The sequence below is a fragment of the Rhinolophus sinicus genome, linkage group LG09 (genome assembly GCF_036562045.2).
Source record: "Rhinolophus sinicus isolate RSC01 linkage group LG09, ASM3656204v1, whole genome shotgun sequence".
Classification (NCBI taxonomy): domain Eukaryota; kingdom Metazoa; phylum Chordata; class Mammalia; order Chiroptera; family Rhinolophidae; genus Rhinolophus; species Rhinolophus sinicus.
In genome coordinates this window covers 10,390,442-10,406,957 of record NC_133758.1, presented here as the reverse complement: position 1 = coordinate 10,406,957, position 16,516 = coordinate 10,390,442, and the positions used below count along the sequence as shown (strand labels likewise).

At 44.5% G+C, this 16,516-nt stretch overlaps 1 protein-coding gene and 1 long non-coding RNA gene across 4 annotated transcripts in view; one reads left to right on the top strand and one right to left on the bottom strand.

Annotated features, from left to right (window-relative positions):
• Positions 1–602: 602 nt before the first annotated feature.
• Positions 603–6,779, bottom strand: LOC141573129 (uncharacterized). Its single transcript, XR_012498718.1, has 2 exons — positions 6,667–6,779; positions 603–3,155 (listed from the first exon to the last, which is right to left on the bottom strand). It is a non-coding gene; the product is annotated as an uncharacterized LOC141573129 (long non-coding RNA).
• Positions 3,152–16,516, top strand: part of ZCCHC2 (zinc finger CCHC-type containing 2) — a 52,578-nt gene continuing 39,213 nt past the window's right edge. For all 3 annotated transcript variants that reach the window (XM_019729324.2, XM_019729323.2, XM_019729322.2), the window contains exon 1: positions 3,152–4,394. In XM_019729324.2, the coding sequence (XP_019584883.2) occupies positions 3,483–4,394 (912 nt within the window). In that variant the 5' untranslated portion in view covers positions 3,152–3,482. The remainder of the gene's footprint in view (positions 4,395–16,516) is intronic.

Genomic DNA, 16,516 nt, shown 5'->3' with positions numbered 1-16,516 from the left:
CACTTTTCTGGTTTTGGTGAATGACCAGGAATGGACATGTGACCTAAGGCGATTCAGTTAGAATGAATCTCGGGCCTAGTCCAGGTTTTGACACAGATGGTTTCTCTTCCCTGCTAGATATAAACAAGGATTCATGTGACCCCAGGAGCTGATGGCAGTTACTTTTGGTTCCTGGATTATTATTCATTCATTCATCGGGCAAATATTTTTCAACATCTGTGTTCTGAATGTCAAAATAAAAAATTAAGACATGGTTACTGGCATGAAGATATTTGTATTCTAATGGAGGAAACACACAAGGAGGTGTAATGGGAAACGGTCACCATTTACAAAGACTGAGAGAACAAATTCTTGATACGGATCCAATTGGATGCTTCAGGAGGTAGAGTGGCTGTATCTAGGTATCCTTTTCATGGAGTTGATATCATTATTAATCTGCTCTGAACTATCCAATTAACTGTGATGTTAGTGAAATTTCTTGCAGCAACCCAATTGCAAAAGGGAAAGTCTCCTCAATCCTCAATTACTGGTTAGTCCCTTAATCCAAGGTATAACTTTAACTTGAAATCAAGTCTTCTGACAACATATAAGTATTTGGACAGTAATGTCAATAATAACATCTTTAATTGTTAAAGAGGTAAATAAAACAAAGTGTATTTAATATGGATTAAATGTCACCTAGGGACAAGAGAAAATAGTACTTTGTGTCTTTAAAAATGTCTCTTATGGGATCTATCCCTTTATGAAAGATTTGGATACAAACATATACCACCCACCATTATTACCACAGTAACACTATCTGGCCCATCTCAATGATTATACAGGGAATATATAGGGGGGCCAATTGGGAGGAATACCTTCCCAGGACATCTTACTAGAATCACCTGTGTGGTTTTTCCCAACTAAACAGCCACCCCTCATCCTGGGATTTCCATCTGGGCCCCTCCCCGAAAAGCACCACAGTAGTACATCACTCTTACTGAAGGTGTTCTCTCTCACACTTATGGTAGGGTGAGAAAAACATTGAGGTCCAGTTTAGAGAGTTGTAGTATGGAGACAGGTCTCTGAAACAATGTGTTGGGGAATAGAGAGCAAATTGTCCAACTGATGGATGATAATCAGAATCATAAAATCATGTATCTATGCCATGTGTGTGTAGCAGCTTTGATCACTACATTTTCTAATATTGGCCAAAGACAGAAGTACAAAAGTCACTGTTTAGCATAAATCTGAATTCTGACCTAAAGTTTATGGATCAAGTGTTGTGGAGAGTTCATACCAGTGGTTTCTTGTTGCCAAGGGAAATGTAAAGAACTTTGTCGGGGTCACTTGTAGAAATCACCTCAGAGGTAAAATATTAGCTTATTAACAAAATATCTCAATCCAGACAGGTGACTCACTATGGACCTGTAAGTATCTAGCAAGAGTAATATTATTAGTTGCCTAAAGTATATCACCCTAAGCTTTAGAAACGTGGGAACAGGAGATGAGATAGGGTAGAATTTCCAGTTGAAGTTGATAGCGAGAGGGGTAAGGATTGTTAATAAAAGTCCTTACACAATTTTCTCCTTTTTGTAAGGATTTCTACATTACACACAAAGAATGCAAGGAAAAAGCAAATTATATGAAAGAATGGCTTTTACATATTTTGACAATTTCAAATGTGTTGAAAATAATTCTGTCTTCCTATTTTATCGATGAAACTGATTTAGGCTTCAGTCCAGCCTTTTACTGAATTTTAAATTAGCTTCTTAGGGCATGAAGTTGTGAGATAAAGAGGGCTCAGTATATGCTCTCCCAACAGATGTCCCAACATAGTCGGAAAGAGTTACAAGAAAGAGTTACAATGTGATTCTTATTTTTTTACATACTCTTACTATGTAGCTGTAGTAAGACTTCTTAATTTAAACCATTAAGAATTAAAAAACAAACAAATCCCCTTTAAGAATTAACCCTTGAAAGATCCAGCTGGGTCTTAAATTTTGGACTATATTGCTTACATTTAAAAAAATAAATAAAAAAGCAGTGGTTCCAGTGATGTATTTTGGAGTTCTTCAAACCTTAAAAATGTAGCAAAACTTTTTAAAAAAGTTGAAAGCCTGTCAAGGTGGTAACTTATTACGGTTCTCGAGTCATAGGGTATTAACACCGGCCCAAGGATTCAAAACATGTCAGGCACAGAAACGTTACTTAGCAAATAAAATGATTCCCAAAAGATGGAGGGGCTGGGCGGAGGAGGGTGGGGGGTGGCTTTTGCCAAACTGTCCTGGTTTATAATTTCTAAAGAGCGTTACAGACCAGAAGTAACAGTTAGGGAGGCCACACCAGCGTGTGCCTCCTCGGCGTCCAAGCCGTGGAACGCCCTCAGTTTGGGTCGCCTCTGCGCCCCTCGGGGCCGCGCGTCGCCACCTCCGCACGGTGCTGCCAGCACCGGGCGTGGGCGCTCGCACAGGATTGAGGTGTCTGGGCGCCCCAGCCACCGCCACAACCTTTCTTCCAGCCCCAGTTCTGCGATCCGCAACATAGTCAACACAACAGATCCTTGTGAAGTTGTGGGAATTATTCCATTGCTGACTTCCAGAAGGTCGGCCAGGCTGTGGAGGACTGAAAGAGCTCATCTTAGGTTAGGACGCTCACTTCAGAGGAACGCCCGCTCTCGGGACACGTTAAACGCGGCCGCGGGGAGAACCGGGTGGTGCAGGCGGACGTGGTGCGGTGACCCAAGCGAGGAGGCAGAGCAGGGGAGTCAGTTGTCAAAAGCGGGGTTACGGCTCGTGGAAAAAGTGAAATTCCCCACTCCCCTCCTCTCACGTGAGGCTCACACGCTTCTCACTGCGCCCGGACTTACCTAGCCGCCGTCCCAACGCCCCACCCGCGTCTACCCCCTCCCCAGCTGCTAACCAGCAGACTTTCAGACCGCGCGGAATCCGCCTAAGGGAGGAGGCCGGGCAGCAGTTGGGCGTGGCTTCTCAGAGAGAGGTGGCCCCCGAGGGCGGGGAGACCTACGCAACCGCCGGCTCAGGCCGCTGATTGGCTGAAGTGCCTGCGCGGAGTCAGCAAGCGTCTCCGCCCGGCACAGCCGCTCCTCCTCTTCTCCTAGTCGCTCGGTGTGCAGCAGCTCGCGAGGGAACCGCTCCGGCGCCGCCGCCCCAGCCCTGTAAGGACGACAGGAGAGAGGGAGGCGGAAGGAGGGCACGCTCGCCAGCTCCCACCCGCACCAGGGCTCCCAGAGCCGGCGCGGAGCCCAAAGGGAGGAGCCGCTGCGGGCACGCCCCACCTCAGGCCGGGGAGGAAGACGCCAGCGACCCCGCCGGCCGGCCGCCGCCCCCTTCCCCGGCGGAGACCCGCCCCTGGCCCCGGCCTCCGCTGGCGGCATGGAGGAACCCCGCTCTTGACGGCCGCGCCGCCGCCTCGGCCCCCGCCCCTCCTCCAAGCCCTTCCCGCTCGCCCCCGCTCGCATGTCCCCGCCGCCTTAGCCGAGGATGCTGAGGATGAAGCTACCGCTGAAGCCGACGCACCCCGCGGAGCCGCCGCCCGAGGCGGAGGAACCCGAGGCGGACGTGCGGCCGGGCGCTAAGGCGCCACCGCGCCGTCGTCGCGACTGCCGCCCCCCGCCGCCACCGCCCGCGGGCCCGCCGCGGGGACACCCGCCGCCGCCGCCCCGGGGGCTCGGGCCGCCTGTTGCTGGCGGAGCGGCGGCCGGGCCGGGCATGCCGGGCGGCTCCGGGCCCGCGGCGGCGCTGCGTGAGCAGGAGCGGGTGTACGAGTGGTTCGGGCTGGTGCTGGGCTCGGCGCAGCGCCTGGAGTTCATGTGCGGGCTGCTGGACTTGTGCAACCCGCTGGAGCTGCGCTTCCTCGGGTCGTGCCTGGAGGACCTGGCGCGCAAGGACTACCACTACCTGCGCGACTCGGAGGCCAAGGCCAACGGCCTCTCGGACCCGGGTCCGCTGGCGGACTTCCGAGAGCCCGCCGTACGCTCGCGCCTCATCGTCTACCTGGCGCTGCTGGGCTCCGAGAACCGAGAGGCCGCCGGCCGCCTGCACCGTCTTCTGCCTCAGGTGGACTCGGTGCTCAAGAGCCTGCGCGCGGCCCGGGGCGAGGGCTCGCGGGGCGGCGCAGTGGACGAGCCCGGCGAGCGCGGCGACGGGGAGGAGGACGCCGAGAAGGACGGCTCCGGCCCGGAAGGCAGCGAGCCCCGGGCCGGCGACGGGCTGGGCGTCAGGGCGCAGGAGGAACTGCTGCTGCTCTTCACCATGGCTTCGCTGCACCCGGCCTTTTCCTTCCACCAGCGGGTCACCCTGAGGGAGCACTTGGAGCGGCTCCGCAGCGCGCTCCGCGGGTGCCCGGAAGAGGTGGAGGTGGAGCGGTGCCACTTTGCCGGCCCCCGAGCCCAGGTAGGGCGTGCGAGCCTCCCGGCCCCGCGCTGTCGGACACCCCTCGGCGCAGGTGGCTCGGAATCCCCACCCCGCGCTCCCAAGCCCGTAGTACTAAGCTTCCTTTCGCTGAGCAGCTCAGTTCCACTCCGCCCCTCCCCGCCCCCCTCCCCCGCACACAGTCACCGCCATAACAGAATGCTCTAGAAGTCTCTTCCGTGCCGGAATTGCCACGGAAAACATGGAGCCCGCGGCCCGGGTCCTCCTCTCGGATGAAGGGTCTCGGGACCTTACTGGCTTTGAGCATCTCCCGAGCCCTAGGTGCTGGGAAAGGCGAAGTGCCCGAGGAGCCGGGGGTTCGCCGCAGTCTGGCCGCGGGCAGTGCCTCCCCTTCTTGCGGTCTGGCCTCCGCTTGCACGTTGTAATGCTCCGCCGTACCCCTCACCTGGTGACCCGAGGTGCGCCCCCGGCGTGCTGCCCTGTCTTTGGCACAAAGGGGCTTTTTTTTTTTTTTTTTTTTTCCTAACTGTGCCTGAGTTAAAAGGGGTCGTAAGGGTCGTTTGGCTCCTGCTTAGAGAACTTGACTTCCTGGAGAAATCTGAAGTGGATGGAGACTTGCGAAGTGACTCAAATTAGTTAAGTAGTAGCGTAGGTTGTCTGGGCGAGGAACCTCTCCTGGGGCGGGCTTGTTAGGCCTTTACGTCTGGCGTAACCTGCTTTCTAACGGGCTTGAGGCGTGCCTCCAGGTTTGCGTCCAGGGATGTTTGTCCGGCCTTTACTGTAGGCATAAGTACTGTTTTCAAAAAAGTTATTAAACACCGAAGTTTTGTGAACGGGAGTCCAGATGAATCACTTGTTGCAAATTATTAAAGATTAAATTTTTATAGAGCCATGAAAGCAATTTAATGATATGGGCCCCACATAAAGTCCTTGAGCGTGACAATTTAATGGAGGAGAGGGGAATAGGTTTCAGTTAAAGTAAAATCTATGTACAGTAAGAGTTTATTATCATGGCTCACAGTTATTTAAAAGGTATTAATTTGGAAGCCATACTTTTCAACTTAAAGTGATTTCCAGGATGATATACTGGAAAAGGGGATTTCCAGCTCTTGTTTGAAAGTCAATTCAACTCACATATCTGCTGTCATTCAATAATACCCTGGAACTAAAACTGGGCATTGTATTTATCTAGTGGTTGTGTGGACTCCATTTCCACAGAATCAAGGAATTTGGGTCTGGAAGGGATTTAGCGGTAATCTAGGTTGAATCCCTCCTTTTAAAAACAAGTCTTCTGTGAAGTGACTCACATTTTAGGACAAACTCAGACGTAGTAAGGCCTAGTACCCAGTATTTTCTTGGTGAGCTTGAAATTTTATCTTACAGTGTTTACTACTAAGTAGTGTATAATTATGGTAAAAAAAAAAAAAAAAAAAAAAAAGCCCTTTCAATTTTTCAGCCTATTCGCTAAAATAATTCCGAAAAGTCCTATATGCCACTGCCATTTAATTTGGAGAAGAAATCCTGAACTCAGGAGCAATAGTTATATTTAAATTTTTTTTTCTTGTTACAACATATATTGTAAAAATAACCTTAGCTTGTTAGTATAATGAAAATGTCACAATGAAACCATTTAGATCATTCATATGATTGCAACAAGGTTAACCAATTTCTGATTTAACTGTTAGGAGTTTTTTTTTTCCTTTCCGCCTTAAATTTTGTTTGTAATGCAAGTGTTGGAAGGCGAGTAGACAAGGGGGAGATGCGTGCAAACCAGAGTAATGAGATTTTTATCTTGACTGCAGTGTGTGTCCTTTTCTGGCAACCAGTGAGTGCTGGAAGGAGTGGACAAAGTGAGGCTGGGCGCGATGCCACGAATTTCAGCGCTTCTCAGGCAGTGCCCTATGCTGTGGCCATAAGTTGAAGTGGGGGAGCAAATCATAGGATATACGAGTACTACAGGTGACGCTGAAGGCTATTTCTAGACACTTGGGTGTTCAGTGTTCTCCAGTAGTTGTTTAGGGTTACCATTACAAATCATTTGTGTCTCATTAAGTTGTTACGACCCCGCATTTGCTACTTATTAGCGTGGACTCCGGCTCCCCCAACTATGGCATGTTATGGCCTTGAAGACATTTCCGCGGATCTTGTTGCTCCCAGGCTGTCACTCCAGAGGCTGCGGGGGGGGGGGGGGGGGCGGAAAGGGGTGGATTGATTTCAGCCCCTACTCGCTGTAGTATCACCCAGTTGTTCCTCGACCTTGCGCCGCCCAGGCTCCTGGGGTGGGAGTGCTCACCTGCAGGGAGTCTCGCACGTGTTAGCGCTTCAGTCACGCGCAGTCCTGGACCAGCGGGGGACTATTGGGGGACGGTCCCGCGTGGCCCCTCCTCTCCTCCTGCAAGATGGCGGCGGAGCACCACCCACGTGACTAGCGCGCCGGCCCCGCCCCCTGGGGGGCGGGCGGAGGAGCGGACTCGCCTCCTGGGCGTCCCCTGGGCCTCTGCAGGGCTAGGCCGGGGCGTTCTGCCTAGTGGAGAACCACGCGGAGGGTGTACTCGGGTAATGCGAAGGGGAAATTCTCGTGAGGCAGCATTTCATTGCCCCGGAAGTAACCTTTTAGACACATGTATGAAACTTTTTAAGTGCTTAAGAATCATTCTGTTTCTTACTACTGCCTAAATAGCATCATACTAAATGGATAAAGTAGGGCTAATATTTCAATTTTCTTTTCTATTAGAGTAAGAGTGTACTAGCCCGAAATGGTATTCCTGCTCCTTCAAGACTTGTATCCAATACTTAATATACAGCAGCTTCTTGTTGAAACACATTTTTTTAAAAACACGATTACGGGTAGAACACGTGCTTTAATGTGAATTTTATATGCTTTCAAGTTGACCAGGCCCAGCAACTGCTGAGTGGCATACCCTGGTTATGAAGTTAATAGTTGAGATGACAAGTCCACAAACTGAATCACTAGAATATACTTATCAGGTCATTTTAGAAAAACGGAGGAGGATTAAACAAATATTTCTAACAGTAACAATTCTAGAGTTTTCCTGTGTGGTTTGGATGATTTTAGAGTAAATGTTACATTGGATTGTAATTGTTGGCATTGCTTTTTGGAGACTTATGTATAAAGCTCATGTTCTTCACAACTGCAGTTGACTGCTAGTCACTTGCATAAAATTCAATGAGTAGGCCAGTGGGAAGCAGTGAAAACACTCATTTACAGTGTATGTACTAGGAAGTTGGGGTGATTGATGTAGTTACGTGTAAGTAAGTTATAGACTGTGAATATAGCATAACCGAAAATACCTGGTTTTAAACACGGGTCCCTTGTAAAGAACCCAAACTATAAATGATATGTTAGCAATAGCAACAACAACAAAAAACTGAGTAAGCTTTTTTGTTTTTGTTTATGTTTTGCTTTTTCGTTGAAGAGAGGAAAGACAGGCTTTCTCTTTGAATGCCTAAAGACACTCTTAATTGTTCATGAAAATGAATCCGCATTACACTTTTGGAGATTTAATCCCCAGTTAGCAACGTAAAGGTGAAAAAAGCATAGACTCTCACAGTAGTGGTTAGTGGTTAATGTCCTTGGTATGGCAGTGTTTCTCTGGAGATTTTTTTCTGTATCCTCAAAACTTAGTTGCTTGGCACATTGTGCTCATGTTTGAATTAAAGATAGAAATTGAAAACTTTTGATAGTAAGAAACAGTTATCCTGTGTCTTAATGTAACTTTAACTCGCAAAACATATTTGAATTCACAAAAATTAAGTGGCCATGAGTCCTTTACTTACAGATATCAATGGAGTTACTAAAGAAGAAAACTTTTCAAAATTGTTACTTTCTCATAGCATAGGTTAATTAGCTATATTGTTTTTGACAGAGCAAGTACCTCAACTCATATTAATAATACAGATCATGTATTGGTAATGTTGAGGCCTGAAAAAGAAAACTTTCATTGTTTTAGCATAAATGCCCTACTCTAAGATAACTTGAGTGTGTAGGTGGTGACCAGAAACTTACCGTGTTTCCCCGAAAATAAGCACTAGCCAGAAAATAAGCCCGAGCATGATTTTTCAGGAGGACGTCCCCTGAACATAAGCCCTAATGCGTCTTTTGGAGCAAAACTTAATGTAAGACCCGGTCTTATTTTGGGGGAAACACCGTAGTGAAAGCACTGACTTAAAATGAGAGGGGAGTGGTCAGGATTTCAGTTGTTACTGTGTTAGGCGCTAAAAAGATGCTTCTTAAAAATGACTTTTAATTCTAATGTTCCTAGGTAATAAATACCTTTATTTACTTTGTTGGCCTCTGCTGGGAGATTTTACAGAGTATCACTGGGGCTGTGGGCACTGTCTGAGAAGGCTTTCCTCCTCCAGGAGGGGTAACAGTGCTGACCTTAGGATTGTTAGGATTAAGTGAGCAATTACTTGTAGAATAATGCCTGGCTGGGGACCTTCAATAAATGTGAGCAATCACACGTAAAAGTTAAGCCTTGCTTGGAAGGTGGTAGAGGAGTGGGTACAGCATCTCCCAAATTGAGACCGGAGATCAGAACTAGCCATGTCTTAGGGGAAATTTTAGATTGGTTTGGCTGCAGCAAAGAATAGAAGCACTTCACTTATAATTAAATGCCTTTTGGAAAAGGCTTTTAGAATATCAGACTTAAGTAGTGATTATTTTAGGGAGCTACGGGGTATCCTCCCGCAATTACTTACATTTTTCTGTGCAGTGGTTTTCTCAGGTCAGGAAAACCTGGGGAAAGTCTCACTTATACCTCCGTGAGAAGAGGGTGGTGGAGATAGACAGAAAGCTAGTTCTTTTTCTCAAATTAACTGGAGATATATATGTATATATACTTTTAATGATTTTTTTATAGGGGAGGGGACAGTAAGTGTTGTAGAGGCTGTCAAAGGCCTTGAAGCGTGATCGCCATGTTTCGTAGCGCACTGGACTTGGAGGCTTCAATTCCAGCTCTGCCTCTAGCTCTTTGATGTTAACCAGGCCACTTAGATACCTGTGCGAAGTCTTATCAGTAAAATGGGGATGATAACGGCCTTTTTGAGGTTGTCTTGATTAAATTAATGAGATAATGAGATCAGGTGCATAGTAATTCACGTACTGTCTTGAGCACAAGTTCTCTGTTGAGAATGATACTCAATGCCTTTTTCTTTTCCATTAAGATGCAATCATCCAGGTTGTATCAGTTGCTTTCAGGAATGGGTTCTTCTTTTTTTTTTTTCATTTAATGAAAGTTCATATGGTGCAGTATTTTCTATGTTGTTCTCTACTACCATACCTTTAAATTGATCAGTGTTCAGGAAGGATGGGTAATTGAAAAGTATTTGAGGCACATTTATTTGGGGCACTTATTATTTTTTAATAAGCCCACAGCTAATATATATATTTTTAATTTTATTGGGGAATATTGGGGAACAGTGTGTTTCTCCAGGGCCCATGCTCCAAGTCGTTCTCCTTCAATCTAGTTGTGGAGGGTGCAGCTCAACTCCAAGTCCAGTCACCAGTTTTCAATCTTTAGTTGCAGGGGGCGCAGCCCACCATCCCATGTGGGAATTGAACCAGCAACCTTGTTGTTGAGAGCTCGCCCTCTAACCACCTGAGCCATCTGACTGCCCCTCCTGGCTGACCCTCTGGAAGCTCAGTGGCAGCTCTTGTCTTCAATTTAGTTGTGGAGGGCGCAGCTCACGGGCCCATGTGGGAATCGAACTGGCAACCCTGTTGTTCAGAGCTGGAGCTCTAACCAACTGAGCTATCCGGTCACCCCTGGGGCACTTATTTTTGTTAATCCTTGCATTGTAAAGATCTGATATGCTACAGGTAAAAGAAGCCCAAAGGAAGCATTTCTCTGGGTCACAAATCATTAAAGTACATGTTCTGTTTGTATTGTTTTTGGGGGTGTAAATGGAGAAAATACGTATTTTGAATTTGGGTTATCATTAACTGCCATGCAACCATAATCTACTTAAGTCTTTAACCAGTTTTCACATTTAGCTGGAAAACTATTCTATAATTTGAAGCTATTTTGCAGTTTTGTTAAGTTACATAATTTTTCATTCAGAGCATAGACTGGAAACCATGGATGATTAAGGAACATTTTTTTCAATACCTTTTTTATACATGCTATTAAATTGAGAGTGGGGATCAATGTTAATTTTTAAGCTTATTTGATGTTTTTGTCCTTAGAGAAATACTAAGCCAAAAAAAATGTTTTAAGAGGAGAAAGGGCTGCCCTCCCCTCAAAGCCGATGAGCCTCACTCTTCCCAGCACTCTGCATTAAGGAGGAGTGTGTGGAGCAGCACTCCTTTAACTCTCGGAGAATGCCTTGCCACAAAAGCCTCTTTCACCCAGTCTGTGTAAACAGTCACTCTAGACAAGGATAAGCGCCCGATGGGGTGTTGATGGTACAGGTGGCAGAGCCCTGGGCGCTCAGCATTCCGTTTCCTTGTGTTCTGCCTCTGCTGCAGGGAACGTTGGGCCTTTAATTCTCTTCTAAATGGCTTGGCTCATTAGAAGTGTTTTATGCTTATTAAGAAATAATTCCTTTGTGGTCAGATTTAAGTTTTTGAAAAGGTCACTTTTTGGCAAGTTATTTAGTCTTCCCAGTTTTCAGACTGCTCCGTATAAAACGGTCTCATCACCATTTATTGCAAATACCGTATAACTGCTGTGAAGACGAACAGGTTAATGTGTATGAAAACGCTTGGTAAACCATATATATCCATTGTTGGAAGAGTGACTAGCGCAATTTGGTTGCAGTCGATGAACAGAAATAGAGAAGTTTGAAGAGATAATAGGGGTTGGGTTACAGAGGGCCTTGAAGGCCAGGTGAAAGGAGTAAGTTGCCAACAGTTTGCAGTGGGAGCCAGTGCAAATGTATATGTGTGTGTGCACCTGTGCTGTCTGTCTGCCTGAAATGGCCACTGTCACTTTAAACTTAACGTGTATGGAAAGAGTGCATCATTGATTTAAAAAAACAAAAAGTCTTCCAGACGCATCCAGTTCTCTCATTGGTACCATTATACTTCTAGTCAGGCTCTGTGATTTGCTTGATAACCTTAATTTTATCCTCCCCTCATTTCCTGAATCCACCCTTTCCTCATCCTGGCTGACACCCGTTTGCTTTTGGGACTTTGTGCCGAGACTTACATAGCCATCCAACTCATTCGCCTGCTTTCAGCCTTCCCACCTCATCTGTTGGATACTGCTGCCAGGTACATCTTCCTAAAGCAATATTTCATTCATGTTATGTTTTCTTGCAGTGACTGATGGAGCCTGGTCACTAATAAGTCTTTGACTCAAAATCCCTTTCTCTCATACATCCTGCCTTTCATTCAAAGCTGGCTCAGCCATCATCTCTTGCATGATGTTCTCAAAATTGTCCCTGTGGCAATCTTCTCATAAGAGTCTTTGCCACCTCTGAATTCCAGTAGCACATGTATTCTCTGTTACAGTTTTAGTGTTTATATGATACTCTGAATTATTTTTAACGTATGCAGTTGACTTTCCATCCTGGATTTTAGGCTTCCCAAAGGCTCAGGCATCACATCTCATTTTTTGTCAGCGTTGCATATATCATAAGTGTTCAGTCAGAATGTCCTATGCTTAGGCTTTTCACATAGAGCCCTGAAAAATACCAGCATGATAAATGGTGCTTACTGAGGTTGAAATAGAAACGTGAAGGGAGTTTTACAAGGAAACTAGCAAGGCCAGTCCCTAGGTAAAAACTGGCGCTCACTTCTTTTCCTTCTGTACCTCCTCATCGTCCAGAGCCCCCCGTAGCCTATCGGCATCCTTTGGCCAGGTCTTCCTGATTGTGTGTCCTGCAAGCTTAGCTTTCTAGGAAAGGCAATGATACCAACAATTTTAATGTTTCCATTTGTGATAAATTCTTAGAGCTCCCCAAAATACATAGTTACAGTGATGAGTTTCCTTCCCCCATCTTTTTCTGCCCACCTGGTTCCAGTCTACCCCCACTCTGCACAGATAACTACTGCTCACTGATGTCCCGTTAAGAGCAACTGGTACAGCTGCTATGACAGAAGCCCGGTCTGGTCAGTGGCTGTCGGGGGGTAGGGTATAAGCAGACTCTGTAAATCGTTGGCCCTTCGCCCCACATTCAATAGCTAGAGTGCGTTTACGTAGCCATGCTTTTAAGAGCGTTAGCTCTGCCACACTGGTCTTGCTGAATCACCTTATCCCCACATTTCTCATTAAACTAAACAATAAGTTACATGGAAGTGTGTCCATGAGCATAACAGAAATCCATACCACACTGTTTCTGAGCTGTTGATTCATTGGTCTTCAACAACATTCATTGTTGTGTCAGTTTGCTTGTTTGCAGCACAACTTCAATACATTTACCAGCCGTGTTTCTTCTCACACCAGAGTTTGCCTTTTATCAGGTGCTATAAGGTGACCGAAGGCATTACTTTGGGTTGAGTTATGCTATTTCATTGAGTAGAAATGAGACAAATGTCTGCCTTTTGTACCACATCCTCTCAAAGAAACAGTAAGTAAGTCTTGAATTCCCTGTAGCTTCTTCCCTCTTCTTCCACCAAAATGATAAAATTTGATATCTCAGTAATATTTCTAATACTGAATCTTTTCTAACATTCAATGCAAGACTTTCTGTGAATCTTGCTTAAATAATAGCATATGCTTTAGTTGTAACCCTGGTTATTTAAAGAAGAGAATTTAAAATCTCTAACTATAACAAGTTACCCCAAAATTTAGTGGTGTAAACCAACAACCATTTTATTATTATTTCTCTCAGTTGTGTGGACCAGGAGTTTGGACAGATTACTGACAGTGAGGCTGACGTGTCTCTGCTGCAGGGTGTCTGGAGATGCAACTGGGGACTGAGGTTCTCTCCCTCCGCTCTCTCTGTGTAGTCTCTCTAGCACGGTAGCCTTCTTCATGTGGCTCAGGGCTCAAAGAGCAAGTGTTTCAAGAGGCCCGGACCGCAAGGCTTCTAGGCCCTGCCCTCAGCAATCTCACAACATGCCTTCTGTCACTTTCTATTGGTCAGACAACTTTCTAACGCCAACCGAGGCCTGCTGGTTGGATAATTAAACCCAGCTTTCAGTGGATGGAGTTTCAAAGTTATTGTTAATCTACCACAAAACTTAATAGGATGTTGTTGTTATATACTAATATTAATATTCTAGGTCTCATTTGATGAACGTAAAGACTTGTGAAACAGTAAATTTAGTAAAAAAAAAAAAAAAAAGGCTGAGAAACTTAATTCTTGCTTTTTTTTATAGAGAATGTCTTGCTCTTTTAAAATTTACAGTCTACATCAAAGGACTAGAGGAAATATGTAGAACATTGTTAGATGAACTAAAATAAACTCCATCGATAGGCTTTTGTTAAAGTAAAATGAGGCCATTGGGACCTTAGTTCTCACGGTATGTTTTCAGTGAAGAGTCTTTTTAGGACTGTCCAGCCACTTGACTATTTCACAAACTCCTCCACATTTAAGAAATCTCAAGTATGTAATTGTGATGGATCTACAGGTGTAAAAGTTACATCTGAGTAGTCTGGAGTGGATGAGGTGTCCAGCTCACCTGACACATGGCGTTGAGCTAACCAGGAGCTCTTACAGGTGGCTTGCCATGGACAGAAATGAGTTCTAGAAAGGAGAATAGTGCACACTAATGTTCTTTGTGTTCTTGTGCATATGTTTGCAGACTTAGAATTTGTAAACTTCAGCGTCCTGATAATCCAAGCAGACAAAAGTTGTCCATTTTTCATTTGGTCCAGACACTTTGATATAACTGGTTTTTGTAAAATGCCAATTCTGGCATGTCATCTGTATTGCATTTTCATGGGAATCTGAACTTAATAGAGAAAACAGATATAATTCATCTGTAAGATTGCATTAAACCAGTGGTTCTCAGGTTTTATGGCAGCCTTCCCCCGCTCAAAGTAGAGCAAGGCTTATGTAACGTGTGGCAAGAGGAGACAGCAGAACTGGCCAACCACTCACTGTTGTTACTACTAGTAAACGCCATGATTCTAATCTCTGTTGCTCATGAGGGCTCAGATTAAATTTGTACTAAACTAATAACATTTAAAATTTTATACATAATTTCTAAACTTAGTCTAAATGATACCTGCTGAGACTTGGGTGTGGAACAGAAAACTTAATTAGTAGTATTTCATGGGTTGATGAACTTAGGTCCTTGTATAGAAACTTAAACTCCATTTTTCTCCATAGGCTATTAAACAGGAGGCTTTTTCTTGATGGTTAAATTGTGTTCTTAAAGTAACTTCAGACTTTAAAAATGCCATTTTGATCATGAAGCGAACTACTTTCTCACGGTTGCTTCAGTATAACATTTGTGGGGGCAGCATGATAAAATTGTTTTAATTTTTTTTTTATTGTGGTAAAATATATATAACAAAATTTGTCGTTTTAACCCTTTTTGATTGTACACTTCAGTGGCACCAAGTACATTCACATTGTTGTGCAGCCATCATCACCATCCATCTCCAGAAACTTGCCCAAACTGAACTTCTATATCCATTAAGCGTAGACTCCCCAACCCTGTCTTTCTCTAGCCCCTGGTAACCACCAATCCTGCTGTCTCCTCTTGCCACACGTTACATTCTACTTTCTCTATGAATTGGACTATTTTAGGTACCTCACATAAGTGGTATCATACATTATATGTCCGTTTGTGCCTAGCTTATTTCACTTGCCTTAGTGTCTGTCATTCATCCACGCGGTAGCATGTGTCAGAATTTTCTTCCTTTTTAAGGCTAATATTCAATTGTGTGTATGTACCACATTTTGTTTACCAGTTCATCCGTCAGTGGACATTTGAGTTGTTTCCACCTTTTTGCTATTGTGCATAATGCTGCTATAAACATTAGAGTACAAGTTATCTGTTCCAGTCTCACTTCTTTTGGGTATATACCTAGAAGTGGAATTGCTGGATCATACGGTGATTTGTTGAAGAGCTGTGGTACTATCTTCCACAGCAGCCTCCATGCTTTACATTCCCACCAGCAATGCAGAAACGTTCTTCCAATTTTTCCACATCCTCGTCAATACTTTTCTGTTTTTGGACAATAGCCATCCTAATGAATGTGAAGTGGTATCTCATTGTGGTTTTGATTTTTTTATTTCCCTAATGAAAACTTGTTTTTTTTTTTGCGTATTTTACATTTGTTTATTTTTGAAAGGGTGATTTTTTAATTTATGAACCACATATAAGCAAGGTAGGAAAATACTCTGTAAGAAATGGTTAACCTATTCAACTAAACTTCTTCCAATTAACACAAGTGTTTGAGAGGATTACAGTGCTTTACTGATTTTTAAAGTACTTACAGCACTGTCAGGCCAATGTGGTTTTATTATTCTGTATTAAATGATTACATGGTCTGGGTTAGGATATACATGATTTTCTTATTATGAGAAGAATTCCTATATGTTCCTTTTTAAAATCAGTAATATTGTAAATTGCTGAATGCCATCATGCTAAATGTTTCAAAAGTTAGATGTTGACTTAAGAGGTCTGTGCCCTCTTTCTCATTATGTACCGTGTTTCCCCAAAAATACCGTTTCCCCCCGAAAATAAGACCTAGCCAGACAATCAGCTCTAATGAGTTTCTTGGAGGAAACATTCATATAAGACCTGGTATTATATAATGTATTATACCCGGTATTATGTTATATCACGTCACATCACATCACATCACACCTGGTCTTACCGTAAAATGAGACCGGGTCTTATATTAATGTTTGCTCCAAAAGACGTATTAGAGCTGATTATCTGGCTAGGTCTTATTTTCGGGGAAACACAGTAAGACCTAGCCAGACCATCAGCTCTAATGCGTCTTTTGGAGCAAACATTAATATAAGACCCGGTATTATATTATACCTGGTATTATATTATACCCGGTCTTATATAAAACCGGGTCTTATATTAATTTTTGCTCTTATATTAAATTTTGCTCCAAAAGACGCATTAGAGCTGATGGTCCAGCTAGGTCTTATTTTCGGGGAAACACAGTAGTTCTGGTAGACAATTTTTATTTCCTTGGGTTTCTAGAGGAAGACAAACTACTGTGTAAGGCTGAAGCTTAGCTGCCAGGAGTATCTAATGTGAT